This window comes from Anomalospiza imberbis, chromosome 7 (assembly GCF_031753505.1).
Source record: "Anomalospiza imberbis isolate Cuckoo-Finch-1a 21T00152 chromosome 7, ASM3175350v1, whole genome shotgun sequence".
Lineage (NCBI taxonomy): Eukaryota > Metazoa > Chordata > Aves > Passeriformes > Viduidae > Anomalospiza > Anomalospiza imberbis.
This window is the reverse complement of record NC_089687.1, coordinates 24,376,657-24,392,672: the sequence shown is the minus strand read 5'-3', so window position 1 is coordinate 24,392,672 and position 16,016 is coordinate 24,376,657. Positions and strand designations below refer to the sequence as shown.

Genomic DNA, 16,016 nt, shown 5'->3' with positions numbered 1-16,016 from the left:
CAGAGTCTCAGGTGAAATAGCTCTTTAGGAAAACCACAATGCTGCCTGAGCTGGGTTGCCTTTGTCCAGCATAACCAGGGGGTTGAAATCACAGTGCACAGTCACACTCTGCTGCCAGCTTGAGCAGTCACACTGCTGCCAGCTTGAGCCCTGCTGCTCCTGGGATTTCAGCATAGTCACGTCTTGGTTAAGCATTAAAAAATGAATTGTGTGGACAGTCCAAAAATAATAAAGGCCCAGAAGTACTATAGAGTGCTTTTCTTCTTAATTTTAGTGTAATTCCTGAAGAAAATTTGGCCAGCTGAAAGAATAAGTACCATAATTGATATATTACAAGTAACAAGACCTGTAAGGCTAAAATTCAAGTGTTAGAGTAAGACTGTCTCTGTTATTAAAAATGAAATGTTATCTTTGTGTATCATTGATGGATACATATTGTATTTAAAATATGAGTCTTCTGTGTGTTTCTGTATACACAGATATTATTCAGCGGCTCTAAAAAACCCCTTGCAGACAGGTGAACAGTGAAATTCAGAGAAATATTTTCTGCTAGGGGAAAGTCTCCCACTGTGAATGATGCTACCAGGAATAACAAAGCTAAACTCTGCTTTTTTGTATTTTCACAAAATTATACATTTATGAAGGAATATATGAACATCATATTTTGCAGAGGCGTATATTTACAGATGGTCTGTTTTACAGGGTAGATTTACATTATTTTACTTATTTATATGATGAGAAAACCCCTAAATAAAGCATTTATTGAATGTGACTCTGCTGGCCCTTCTGGGTTTCAATTAATTATTATTCTGTACCTGTTTTAAAAAATATTTTAAAAATCTGTAATTTTTAAATTTAATACAAAGTGAGAGAGGAAGCATACAATTTTTAGTTCTCTTAAAAGAATTCTTCTAAGAGGATGCACATTTAGATTTAGTTATCTGAAGGTTTGTGTTGTACATTTAGTTCTGGAGAAATTTCTCAAGAAGTAAATTGTAAACTTCATTGATAACTGTCTACAGACCTAGATTTTCAATGCCAACAAGAGCCAGCCTTGCTTCTCTTGAAACGATTTTGGGCCTGATTGTTTTGGGGCTGATAGTTCTCTGTGACCCTATTTTTGCTTGTCCTAGCTATTGAGTATGGAGAAGATTATTGTGCCAGTATGCAGCCATCAGAAACTCATATTCTGTCTTTTACAACTGTAATTTTTTGAGGATTAAAAAAAAATATTTTCAAATCTTCAGACGTGTTGCCTTGAGTATGTTTTTTTTAAGTGGTGTTGTTTCACATTGCATCCTACCAGAGGATGCTTCCGAGTAGGATGAGGCTGAAATTCTTCAGCTGAATTTCAATCCAGGAGTGTTCCAATGATGGCTTGAAAACACTTATGTTCATCCCTGGCTTCTTCATCACTGGAGACCACCATAAATCAGTGTAGTCTGGGAATCCCTGCAGCAACATACAGTGGCTCCAGCTGATAGAAATCTGGCTGCCAGCTAGTACAGTTTATCCCTGTCATTCCCTTTGGTTATGCCACAGAGGAGAGGAGTAGCAGGATGAAAACCAAATATTTGTGAGTGGAAAGAAGGACCTGTGATTTCCAGATTGAGATGTTCATATATACTGCTCTGCTGGACTACAAACAAAAGAAAGGGGTTCACATTTCTGAAGCACACTCTTTTCTGCATTGATTGTTTGGCCAGGTCTTCCCACAGCTTTTTGTCCAGTTCTGTTGTGGACCACTTTATCTAACTTTTGTTGCATTTCATTTCTCTGTGGTTTTTGAACCTGTGATAAGCTACCACATTCTTTAGGAACTTGCACAATCACATACTGGCTCTGTTTACACTTCCTTTTCAATCTCTTCTCACTGCAACCTGATTATGTTTTCCTAGAATATCTTTAGTTTTGCAAATTTTGTTTTTATAGAGTACGCAGATTCTACTATATGCAGCCAGTTTGAAACTGGTGAGATTTGGCAACCAGAGAAAAGTAGAATTTATCATCTCTTTTTGAGTATATTCAGTAAAATGTAGAAGAAATATATGAATTGACTAATAAGCTCAAGAATCTAAACTAGGACATTCAGTTAAGTGTTTTGTCATTTAGCTCAGCAATTACATTCTGTTCTTTGAAGCAAGCAGTAAATTCCAAAGTGCCTGCTGTGCCAACCTGCACAACCTGTTGCAGTGTACTTCAATTTAGAGGGTCAGTCATGGAAATGACAGTTTCCTGGTATTCATTGCTAATACCCAGAAATTCCTGTTACCCTGTATTTCATTGGTGCAGTGATGGATCTGGTACCCACTTAACAGAGACTTAAATTTTCTTTTATTACTGGAGTGAGCTTCTTGGATCTATACTAAAATTCATGCTGTTAAACTAACAGTTTGGAAGGTTGCACTGAATCAAGTTGGCAGTAAATTGAAATGATAATATGTTCAACTTTTCAATTTACTTCCTGGCACTGATTAATTTCTTTACTTCTGTCATATATATTTTCTTTGGTTGCAGCAATTTCATTTTTCAAAAATTTAACACTGCTGACTATTTAAACTGAGGTTCTGCTAATTATTCTAGCAAAATGAAGCAAAATGACTGAAATTACTTTATAGTATTCAATTTTCTCTTATACATGTTAACTTTAAGAAGATATATGTGCTAATAAACTGCCAGCTTCAATTAAGTTAAAACTTAGACTTCTAGTCTGAGCTGGGGAACACTGCCAGCATTCTGAGGATGATGTCCTTTGTGGATAATGCATGTGACACTCATAGCAATTTTTCATTCTTTTCTTGACTCTGAAAATTTGTTCCAGTCTTTGATATTGTTTTGTTTCTTTCACTTTGTGCCCTTAAATAACTAAATAGGGATCCTCATTTGTTACCCTTTCTCCTTTGATTTAGAAGGTTCCCGGTGTTCCATGCATAATGTCATTGTAGGTGGTGGGGCAGTATTAATGTCTCAAACCATCCCAGTCATAAGGCATACAGTGATATATTGCCTGATTAACAAAAAAAAAAAAAAAAAAAAAAAAAAAAAAAAAAAAGAGACAAATAAAACAGTATGTGTTATGGATATGTGTTATGCGGAATGAACAACATTCTTTCACAAAGTCCCTTGAGACTCTTCTGTCTAAGGATTCCTATAGCTTGAGGATGAGGCTTCAGTTCTCACCTTGCTTTTGCTCATCTTAGACAGTCTGTTCCTGCCTTTTTTGATTAGTTTTCAGCTGACTAAATGTCTTTGTCATGGACAAATCCAGGTAAAGTTAGTTTCTATTTATTGGCTAACTGCTTTTTCAAGAAGGTCAAGTGTCACTCCTTGTCTTTTTATTACAGCATTGTTAATGTAATTTTTTCACATAGTCTTGCATCTATGTTTTTTTACAGTATCCTATCTGTAGGACTTGTGGCTGTGGGAGGGTTGAGAAAGGATGCCAGCACAGAACATGACAATTTACTTAAGTAAGGTGGAGATGGTAGACTCAAACTCAGTAATCTTCTGATACTGGGCCTGAAAGATTGCCATGTGCTGTACGTGAATATTGTTACCACTTCCCTTCATAGTATGACAACATCTCTGTGTCTTTTTGGGTGGTAGCAGGTACCTGTATTATCCTGAGGCTTGTAGCTGGGGACTGCCTAATGAGGACTGGGAGAGATTTCTGTCCAGGAGTTACCTATGAGACCAGCTGAGGTCTCCCACGATGTGGAAGCTGAGACAGTCTTTTTTCCCTGGGAAGCAATTTGGTAATGGGATCAGTCCAAGATTAACCCTCTGTGCAATGATAGCAGATGAAGCATTTGTAGCTCCAGTAGAGCTTTACCTACCGTTTCCTCACCAGGTTTCAGTTTTCTATCCTCTTATTATGGTGGATATGGGCACAGGCTGTTAACAACTGCAGGAGTCTCTCTTTTGCTGTTGAGCAGATTTTTAGTGGCCTGAAATCTTCAGCAGTGTGTGACAGGACAGTGCTATACTGTTTGATCCTTATTCAGATGTTGTAGGTAAGAATTAGGGTTTTTTTTTCCGCTGCCATGACAATATGAATAAATTGAAAGTGTGGTTTTGCTTCACTGTGTGCATCTTGCCTAGTAGGGGTGAGGTATCTTGTGAGTAGGGGTGAACTTATTTCTGATTACTCTGAAAAGTTCAGACATTGAATGTTCCTAAGAAAATCTCCCATGGAAAGGAGAAGTGATAATTATCTCAGTCTTAAAAACAACAGGGTTTAACAATGCAGAGCCCTCATTTCTCTTGTAGTGTTAACTGGGTTTTTTTTTGTTGGTTTCATTTTTTGTTTTGCTTTTATTTTTTAATGGTTTTGACTGTTTTTGAAGGGTACACTTTCAAAGCAATGTGGAGGAGGAACAGTTGGGATGTAAAATAATTAGTATCTTATTACTAGGTCAGATAAGGTAAGGCATTTTCTAAACACAAGTTGCTATGACTGCATATTATTGAGTAGAAGTGAGAGCATTGAGTCTTTATCCAGTTACATTAAAGCAAATCAGGAATATATACATAAAAATCAGTGACAAATATCTGCTTAAATATGTAATTAATTTGGATCAAAAGAAGTCTTGATAGTCTTTATAACAAAGTATTCTAATAGCCCAAAAGAAAACTGCAAATTACCTCTTTAAAGCACAGTCCTTTGAAAAGACCTGCATGTTTTTTTATTTACTTAAATAAAACATATGAATACAATATGAAAGATCAGTGAGAATGACTAAAGTAGGATTTTACTGTTCTATTTGATACTTGGACATCCTTAAGACTGGGGGTGTGCTCATGAAGATGTATGGTACATAATGAAAGGTTTAATGTGGTAAATTCCCCTACATATAAGCACCACTTGTCCTCCTAGGCCATTTAAAAAGCATATAAAGAAAGACCAACTAGACTCCTACATGGCTTATATATGATCCTTCTACGTCAAGGAGACAGAATCTTCTAAGTCAATAATTATTGTTGATAAAGTTAATTAAATTTTCTATTTGCAATCAGAATAAAGTTTCTTACATGATTCATGTTTTATTAGTTTCATATTGATTTAATAGGAAGCTGGACAAGTCAACATCTCTAATCATAATACCAAGACAGAGATAAATTATTAATCCCAAACTTGTTCTGATTCATTAAATAGGTATTACAATACTTTTGGAATGAAAGGTAGTTTATCATAATGATCTTATATTGCTGTAACGTTGATAGTATTTCAGATGTAATATCTCTTGCTCTTCTGAGAGCAAGCCACCACAGCCTTCCTCCTAGGCTTGGTGTTATGCACACTCTTCACTAATAAGAGGGCAGTAAAAATATATCCTGTTGTGTGGTGGTAAGCCCAGAGAACAAATTGTTTTTTTGAATACTCTACTGCTGGAAAAAATAAGGAATGACTTATAATGGGTAAGAGAACTTCATGTAATATTAGTTTATGCACTAGGAAATAGGATTTACAAAATAGTGTGACTCTGAAATAATGACTGCAGAGTACGTTTTCTGAGGTACATTGCTTTCACAGAATCCCTTTAGGATACAGTGTTCAAGTTGTTAATAATTTATTTAAATGCTTTTTAAAACGTAATAAAAGCCATGATGTTGTTTTGAAAGTTATAAATTAACAAATACTGCTTAAACAAATGTACCATACATAGAATAAATGAATTTTAATCAATCATTTTGCTTTTAATTATTCTTAGGGAGTTGCGTAGCTTGGTCATTGAGATGGTCTTGTCTACAGACATGTCGGGTCATTTCCAACAAATTAAAACAATGCGACACACTCTACAGCAGGCACAGGGGTAGGTTATTTTCCATTCTGTTCATTATCTGTAGTCTTTCAATGAGCTCATATTCAAGAAAAGAATTTAAATAGTTGCTTCTGTTTTGAGATAATTGGAGCATGTCCTTGAATTGACAGGGTAGACAAAGCCAAAGCCATGTCTTTGATTCTACATGCAGCAGACATAAGCCATCCAGCAAAATCCTGGGAACTGCACTACCGGTGGACCATGGCCCTGATGGAAGAATTTTTTCGACAGGTGCCATTTTTAAAATCTTTTAATAAATCTAGTTCAAGAAGCAATGGTTACACGATTGAATATTTTCTTAAGTCTACCAGCAAGGTTGGTTGTGATTGACAAGCATAGTCAGTAGTATATATTCTTTATTCTTCATACATACCACTGACATTGATTCAACTTTTATGTGTGTGAATAAGACAAAATGGTTATAGCTCTCTATTTCAGCTGATATCAGTATTCTGAGTGTTGTAGTGTTTTTTTTTTCTTCTTTCAATTATAAGATAACTTGTCAAGCTGTTTTCATTCTGTAGACAGAGATTTATATATGCTTTGAATTATAAAGAAGCACCAGAAGGGTAGGATGAGAGAAAATAGGAAGAATTCATGTTCAGCAAAGAAGGCAAAAAAGTTGTCTCCATTGCACATTTCAGAAAGCCCTTCTATTTCTTTTCCTTGCTAGTATTTGCCATGTATATGCCACATAGATCTGAAGGTGTTGCTTTCATAACAGCCTGATCCAAAGCCGGAGATTAGACAGTACCATCCTGTTAATGCTGTGACCATATACCCTAAACCAAAAATGAAGACACGCCATTGTGAAAGCCTTTTTATTTCTGTGAGGTACTGAATTCCAAGAGAAAACCACGTAGATGTTTGTGTCACTGCTGTCATTTTTTGACTCACCTCAGCGGGCGAAAGAAAAAACATTTCTCCAGAGGGAAAATACTCTCTCCATAATCAATATTTGTGACCATGCACATTGTCAGCATAACAGGTACTGAAGTACAACTGATAATCAAAGTCCAGTTTAGGTATGACAGTTTCTGGAGTTATGCACAGATTTTAAAAACAATTAATACAGATCAGGGAACAGTGTATGTCTTGCTCAGTTTGATTGTCTTAATTTTGCTAAATGTTGACATTTTCAAATCAGAAGGGTCATACTGGAAAAGGGGACCAGAGAAAAAAAAAGAAAGTATGTTGAACCATGCGGCTGTTAGACCCATCTGCCATATAAGGTTCCTACTCAGGTCCTGGAGATTCTTCATATGAATTCTCGGTAAGGGAGCATCAGGGCATCCTTGACTCTAGACTTTGCAGTGGGGAGGCAGACTGGTGAGCTGATGCCTTGATATAAATAATGAATGGATTGAGTTTTGTGGAAATAACAAGCAGTCATGAGTTTGTGCCTGCTTCTGTCAAGGCAAATTTTGAGGGTTTTGAACTTGAGAGCAAAAAGGAGGAGCAGTTTGCCCACGAAAAAGGTCATAAAATGACCAGCTGTAATAACATTTTAGACACAGATAAACAGACTAGACAGGGCCCTTGGGACACTGAGGCAATGTGTCCAGCCAAGTGGAGGTAGCATTAGCAGTAAACAATACCACACTGGTCACTGAATACATAGGACCAGCTAATGTTTTAGTTATTCCTTTATCCGTTCATTAGAAGGAAAAACTGGATCCCAAAGAAGCTCAAACACTCGAGAAGGCATTTAACAATAGCAAGTAAAAATGGATATGTGTATGCAACTCAGCAGTATAAAAGACCAAAGTCTTCCAGGCTGCAGGGGAGTGTATCAGACACAGAATTCTTTCCATGAACTGCAGGAGTAGCAGTGTGTGGAGTAGTTCCAGCACTTTTAAAGTGTGATGAAGTACCAGCACATATATAAATGCACAAAGCAGTGCAGATACAGTAGGTCTCCCTACTTCCTGCATACACTGGGTTGTTGTGCATCTTCTGGTCTGTCTTCTGAGCCTGTGTGATAGAAATCTCTGGGATTTCCAAATCCATGCCAGCCAAGATGAAGTATGAAATGTGTATGAAACCCCTTAATTCCTCCTCTTCCTTTCTTTAAAGATTGAACTACTTCTGTGCCTTATGAGAATAGCAGTAGATTGTGAAAGAAGGTGATGCAAATCCAATGCTTTCACAGACAGCTTTCAAAGTAGTGAGCACCAGCAAAAAAATGAACATTCACCTTGACAAAAACTTTGTTAACTACAGCTAATGGTTAAAATATGTGCCAGTGTTAACTTCAGAAAAAAAAAGCCCAACAGCACTTTCAGTTTAATAGCAACAACTACAGAAAGTATATTGCAATATCAAGGAAAATCTGAGTTACGTGTTTAAAATAGAAATACAGCCACCCATCTCAAATCCTTAAAAGTAAAGAAATACATAGTTCCAGTAACTCAACGAAGTACCACAGTGCCTATAGCACGCTAGTCTCTGTCTGAATAGATCCAGAGACATTAAAAGAAGGTTAAAAAGAGAGTCCAGGGCCTGGACAAAGAATTTTTTTACTGTTTGATTTGTATCTTTTTTTAAATCCTGTTAAATTCTAACGACTGGTTTAAATATCAGTGTTGTGTCCATTATTGCAATTTACAGCAGCCTTAGATTTAAATGACATTTAAGTATTAATAAACATTATGTTGGTTGCAAAGTAATTCACAATTGGGGTAAAGAGCTACTTGAAAACAAAAAAAATCAAAACTCATCCATTATTAGTGTGGAAATTTCTTTAGATGAGAAGATTGCAATATTAATACTACTTTAGAAATCCTGTATTCAACCGTGGCTGAAACAGTTAGAACTACCCCAGTTTATATGATATGACAATCTGGCCCTTGTATTTACATGGAGATGCCACTCCCACTGCTCCTAGTAGTGAGTGTTCATGTGTTCTTCCACACTCTGAGTTCAAATTATTAACACTTCAATATAAAATTTAATGGCCTTAGTGATAAAGCTCTCCACTTTCACATGAAATGCAATCTGTGAATTGCACCTGTTCCTGCGGCTGGATTGGTTTTACTGCTTTCATGGTTCTAAGCCTTTCCCAAATATACACAGTAAGGCATGATAAAAAGACTAAGGAAGGTTAATACTGCCCCCTTCATCCATCAGTTTATGTTTTCCCAGTTTTCCTTGGGAGAATGGTATGTTCATGCAGTGCTCCCCACTGAATGATCATCTAACAGCACTCTCCATGACAAATATATGTTTATTTGATTTGCAAGGCTAGGTTTTCCCATCTCTATGTCAGTGCTTGTGGCAGCCAGGTTTGTCCAGAAACACCAATTTTAGCCTCCTTTGAAAGATGTCTCTTTAGGGGTTTTTGGGGTTTTTTGTGCCACTGGACTTTTCTTTTGAGGTTTTGCAAATCAGTTGGTCTACCATGTTGAAAATGGAGATACACCCTCCTGTCTGTTAAGACTGTTGCAACAAAAAAGATTATTCTAATCTGCTAAGTGCTGAAAATATTTCAGAGCTAGGTTGTACAAATCTTCCTTGTAATGAAACTGAATTTGTATTTTTTGTGGCTTCAGCAGCAGAGAGACATGCCTGCTAGTGAGAATAAGTTCAAGTCAGTACATACACTTGACATGAGTAAATCCATTGAAGGATTTTTACATGCTGGATGAACCAGTGTAATAGAAAGAAACACTCAGCATTTGGCATACTATCACAAACATGTCTAAGTATCTCTAGTCCCATTACATCTAGATCAGCAGAACTAAATTGTTAATACAAGGACTTCATATATTTTAAATATCATTAGCAGATGCCTTGCTTTTGAGGAGAACTTGCAGTAAGCTTCTTTACATAAAAGTTGCCAAAAGTAAATCAGAATTTAGACACTTAATCAAAATATGAAGATTTGTCTCTGACTTGTTTTTATTTAGGAATATAAATTAATTAAGTGATCTTGAATAAATATTAAGAATATTCAGATGCCTTTGTCATTCTATCCCGCCATCAAATACATGCTTATAATATTAAACATTGTTGTTTACAGGGAGACAAGGAGGCTGCTTTAGGTCTTCAATTTTCCCCACTTTGTGACCGCAAGTCCACTTTGGTAGCTCAGTCTCAAATAGGTAACAACAAACTGTGTTTTTCTTTTTTTTTTTTCTGTCTGTGTAGGAGCATGTAAATTCACAAGGACATTTTATTTACCAATTTTGAATTTTAAATGTTCAAAATTCTATCATATGGAAGGTATTTCTTTCCACCTATCTATTCACCAAACTCCTGTGCTTTGGCAGCAGAATGGTGCTGGTCTCAAAAGAACATGATATAATTTCACCATATGTGAGGGAAGGGTAGGAGAGGGATTAACCAAGATACTGGGCATGAGCCCAGCTTCTACTGTACACACTTTAGAGTCTGGCAGATCATGTCCTCAACTGCTTATCTCTTGCTTAAGAACTCACAGGTCTATCTCTATTATAATCTGAAAGTACCAGTTTGTAGATGCATCCCAAAGCTAATCAATAAATCAGCACTCTGGACTGCAAGTAAGCCTGTCAGTGTCTCAGGGTCAAACTACAGAGGGTCAAGCCTCCCTGGGTTGACAAGGACCACTGCACTCGGTCACTTTTCGTATCCTTTATTCCATTTCACTGGGAGTTTGAAGCCCATATACATAAGCATCATATCTACTGCAGGAGAGAAGCTGGATTCTAGACTGTTGCTCACCTTCATGCTGTGTTGCATGGTTAGAGCATGAAGACATCTGGAAATACATTGCTAGCTCATGTTTTAACATATTTTTTTTCTGTTAAGTGCTCAGTAGAGAATAATGCTTCATTCTCTCACTGTGTCATTCCATACCGTGATGAGCACTTTAGTATGTAAAAGACATTGTTCAGAGCTGACATCTCAGAACTGTGGGATGAATGCTGTCTCCTAAGGATATTACTTGTTCTCTTCACTGATTTGACAGAGCCCTCCTACACACTGTGAAATAACACTTTACCTCCACAGAATAATAAACAGCAATTTGAAATATTAACTCCTTGAGAAGAAGCTCCAAATGGTAAAAGAGACAGCATGGCTTGTAGCACTCTGGCTCAACAGTAGCTTCCCTTGTATTCAGTAATTAATACTCATTTCAAATGGTAGGTGTGTTCAGCAGTGCATAAAATTTACAAGAAAAAAGAATGAAAAGCTGTAATTATTAATATCTACTTATATCTATACAGCTTCAGGTGTTTTTTGTTTCAATTGTGCTTTTTTCTTCAAGATTATACTAGCAGTATCTAGTATATTGAATTGTGACTGCAGTTAGAAACTCAGCCCAATAGTGAGTATTCATTTTTAGATTTGAGACTTGTGGAAATATAAAGCCTGATCTTCTTTCTTTTTCTTTAGGTTTCATTGATTTCATAGTAGAACCAACATTTTCTCTTCTTACTGATTCAATGGAGAAAATTGTTATGCCTCTTATAGAGGAAGCGACAAAATCTGAAAGTCCTGCATTTGGGACCCCCAGGTATGAATGCACTGCTTTGTTATTGAACTAACATGAGCTCACATAATAATCAAAATAATTCTCTGAGTGATTCTCAGAGTCATCTCGGTTATTTGAAGCTGGGGAGGTAACAAACAGCTGTGCAGTATTGCCACCCTGTGGGGCTGCTTTGTATTTGCAATGTGCTGGTTTGCCCCATTGACTGAACAATTTTACATATAGAAAGGCAAAATCCTAATAAAGATCAGAATAAACATATAAAAACCATGACATTTATTTCCACAATTTTTAAATATAATCTTTCCAATAGGCTATTGAAATTCCTGTACCTATAAGGCAAAGTAGCTACAACAGTGTAATGTGAGCGTAATTTGAGTGGCTTCTTGCTGAAAGCATTGTTGAATATTCAGGTACTGCCTTTACAAATACTGCCTCTGTTATTAGATTTATATTTCATTTCAAAACTGTAATTTGAGCTTTCATTGAGGTTACTAAATGATAGCTCTGCAAGGCAATTTTCATTTGCTGGGTTTTAGTTAGATTTCAGTAACAAAAGGGTGAACTTAGCTTTCCTATATTTTGCTTACTAGAAGCAAGTAGGAGTTACTAGAAGTAGATATTTATGATGGTGTTCTTAGTGTTTGGGGGACAGTGCTAAGCGAAGGTATTACTGATAACAAATTTGTTTACCGACTCCTTCACAAATGAGTGATTAGCAGGTGCAAATGATTAGCCACTTCAGGCTTCATTTTTGGTTGATGTTAATGACTGAATGGCAAATAAAAAAAGGCTTATGATCCAGCAAAACTTCCTCATGTGAGATGTATCTTTGTATGGAATCAAGTGCCACACTTCTGAGAAGAGTGGAGAATCTGTAGCATTGTAGAGAAAAGTCTGAGCCAGATAATTGCACACACTACTGTGTGGACACCATGAGATGGTGTCTGGAAAACATTAGAATTATGGCCTAGTCTTTCCATTCTATCCCATTCAACATCTTTGAACATGGAAATTACAGTTAATTCTTCTTATGAAGATCTTGTTGGTATGTTCATTGCAATTATTTTCTGATTAATGGAAACAAATTTGTGTGCATATTAACATCTGTCTGTGGTACCAATGAGATAAACCATGCAGCAAAGTTGAGTAAACAAAACCTATTAAGGCATGAGTACCTGCACAAAGGAATAGGAAAGAGGTCTAATTTTTTAATTCTAAGAAAAAAAAGAGCATTCATTATTTTTTCCCCACCATATACATATATCGATAATTTCACTTCTGCTTACCTGTAGGTGTAAAGTAGCTGCAGTCTCTATTTAGTGGATTTTAAAGTCACTCAAATCTTGCTTTGACTACACTTGAATCTTTGTACCTTGAAGAGAATTTTCAGCTCAAGCAAGACTTACCTGTCATATGCATCATGTTTTTCTTTTTTTTAAATGGGTCAAACAATAATGATCAGATGTCGTTCCTGTGAGACCCAAAGATACCATTCACCATTCAAAAACACAGCTAAGAAGCTGCTCCAAAATGGCTGCATAAACATTCTTTTAATAATTGGATTACAAGTACTGTATTTTCAGCTGTCACATTTTTTTCAAGAATTCCCTGGAAAATGGTCAGCAAGACATCTTGTATTTTAGGCACACTCTGGTAAAAACTATTTTTCAAGTTAGTTCCTAAGCAATTTGATTGACGTGAACTGTTTGTGTATTATTAAAATTGCCTGCCTGTGTTTATAATTTGGGGTTTTTTTGTCTTGTCCAACCAAAATAGCTTGGGAGCAGTAAGCAATGCTGAAGCACAAAGACGACCTGGGTTTAAAAGTACAGGTGATGGAGGGACTCACACAGAAAATTCTCTAGCAACTGTAGACCTAAGGGGCTTCAAGGACAACTTGATGAAGATCATTCAAGCAAACAAAGAAAGATGGAAAGAATTAGCAGCAGAAGGTATGATATGTTAAGGTAGAATGTTTTTATAGGTTACTCCCTAAGATCTCACCTACATTCACTTTTTAATTTCTCTCAACCTGTAAAAAGGCATAGTTGTCTTGTATTCATATATTTTATGTCTTAATGTTTATTTTAGATGCTCCTGTTTTGCTCTCCCAGGAGGTCTAAAGAGGTGTAGGTGGTTAGAGGTTGAGAGTAACTCATATAGCCTATGCAATAAGGCTCTGTGCTGCACAGCTTATCTTTAGAGGTCTGGTTTAGAAATGTGCATTCTTTCACTTTTAATTGTAACTGATGCTGACATCTGCTTTAAATGCCAAAATCAACAATTCAAAGTGATGTGTGCTGCCACATTTCTTCAGAAACGTAAAAAGTTGTACTTTGCTATTAGAAATGCTATTTGTTCCCCACTGTATGGAACAAAATTCTGTATTGCAGGCTTCTTGGGACTATGCTGTAGGCAATTATTTAAATGACCCAGTGGATCTAAAGATTTGGACAATCACTGCATGCATTAGGCCCAAGCAAACCAAAAGTGACTCTTCATTTGCCAGTAGACAGTTAATAAAGCCAAACCTGCACCGAGTATCTCAGTTCATAAGCCATACCTGAAAATTACCTGAAATTACAGCTACCTGAGTGAAATGTTTTTCAATCACCTGGGTGATAATTGTTGAGAAGAGTTTATCACTTTGATCTAGGTTAAGTGAATGACATTTGGGAATATTTTGTCCACGGTCTGTGTTATTTCCTAGTAAGTACCTGAAATATTTCAGCATAGCATTTCACTGCTGAGACAGGTCTTGCTGTACATGACCTGACACTGACAGCTGGGAATGATTTCCTGGAACCCAGTGCCAGCTTTGTTTTTCATCCCATCATCCAAATCAACGTCTTTTTTTTCTCAAAGAGGTGTCAGACAAGACAGAAAAAGAGTGCTGAACAGTGATAAAATCCAATGTAGTGCTAAATTGCAAATGAATATTCTCATTAGGAGGATACCAAGAGTAAGCTTCCCTACATCTTTTGTGACAAAGGTTTGAAAGAGTCAGGTGGAAGGGACATCTGAGGAGAGGATTCCATTAATATTGTCTCTTCTTCCTGAGAAGCTTTATATAACCAATTGTTTCCTTTGGTGTTGCCCAACCAATAATGGCTGTTATAAAGGGAAAAACTACTAATTTGGAGTGGTCAGTAATAACAGAAGACCATCAGAGTGCCCAAGGCCACTTAGCTACAGCCTGCAGAAATCAAGCAGCCCTGAGCTGGTGACATGAAAGGTACTTCAATGTGGCATAATGAAGAATGTTGTCTGGAAGTTTGCCATTTCCAGTTACACACAACTAACCAGTTTGATTCTGGTGCATCAAGTTTTTGGTATATTGTTCTGGAGGAGTACAGTGCTATCAAAGGGCACTGTTTCCACTTCATTCCCAGTGCTTTGGTGTGCTTTATAAATTACTGATATATTTAGCCCAGTTTTACTGGACTGTTGACAGGCACTGAAAATGCAAAGCTACTTGCAGCAAGAGATTTAAAAACTACTTCAGATAAGGTTGCAGTCAATATCAATGTGAGGCCCAGCAAAATCCAGGAAACTCTGGGCATGTGTTGTACTCTGACAACCAGAGATGTTAATGTTCAAGGCTCGATGGATTTTGTTGAGATTGTGGTTGTCCTAACCTCCTTTTCCTCCATCAACTTGAGTAATGAAGCAGGTCTAAGTACTTCCTGAACAGAATTATGGAATTGCAGTAAAACATGCATTAGGGAAGCTGATGGGTAAGTGAAAATAGCTGGTGTTGGGGCCAGCGCCTGATGAACAATTTTGTCTCTGTGTTATTGTGGCTGAATCTGTTTTTTGAACTACTGTTTTTTGGACTACTCTGTGAGGAAAATATTTATAGAAATCTGCTGCCACAAAGAGGCTACTTGCAGCAACATCTGCATTGACTGGAGCATGACATAGAGACCTTCAGGGTGCCAGTTTAGCCTGTAGAGGAAACTTTGTGAATAATGCAAATACTTTTGAGTACACATTTATATTTTGTTAGTAAAGAGATAGTAAGGTGTTTTTATTAATTAACAGCTGTGAGGTGGATTATATAGGTTTTGTGGAAGTTATATTTTCTATTAATTTGGAATGGAATGTCTACATCCACAGTCCATACGTCGGCCCTGAGGACTGCTGTAAACGAGTTTTTTGTTAAGTAACAATAGCTTTCTGTAGAGGACTTTCTGAGGTACCACGTCATCCTTGCCACTAAATGGAAAAGGGAGTTCAACCAGTTCTTCAACTGGTCCAGTGTACCCTGCAAAGGCTGAAAATCCTTAATCAGGCTGTGCAAAATGAACATCTAGTAAAGAATAAAAATATTGCAATACATACCCCTTCCACTTGAAATCCTTTTCAGATTAACCAAGTTTGACTGAGCTTGTAAGTCAGAAACCTGAGCCCTTGATTTTCAGATGATTATTCCTATTTTGTCACCATTTCATACTACCTTCTCTGACTCCATGCTTGATGAAAAATCTTTAGGCTGCTTTGGGCATATGTATGAAGTTGTGTTTTATTCGTATGTTAGTAGGAGCATGTACTGAGAGAAAGCAGTGCTATCATTGTTCCTAGCTGGATAATTTATGACAAGTCAAAAATTGCTGAATGCACTGAGGAGGTCATATGTATGAGGATTGTGTTGTGGTAGTAAACAGGCTGGTTCCCAGTGTAGATCTTGAAACACACTTCCTGAGCTGACTAAG

The 16,016-nt window shown here is 36.9% G+C and overlaps 1 protein-coding gene across 1 annotated transcript in view; it reads left to right on the top strand.

Annotated features, from left to right (window-relative positions):
* PDE1A (phosphodiesterase 1A) overlaps positions 1–16,016 on the top strand; it is a 146,460-nt gene that overhangs the window by 114,004 nt on the left and 16,440 nt on the right. The window contains 5 exon segments of the mRNA XM_068196036.1: positions 5,712–5,813; positions 5,933–6,053; positions 9,844–9,925; positions 11,202–11,316; positions 13,063–13,253. Coding sequence (XP_068052137.1) covers positions 5,712–5,813; positions 5,933–6,053; positions 9,844–9,925; positions 11,202–11,316; positions 13,063–13,253 — 611 coding nt within the window.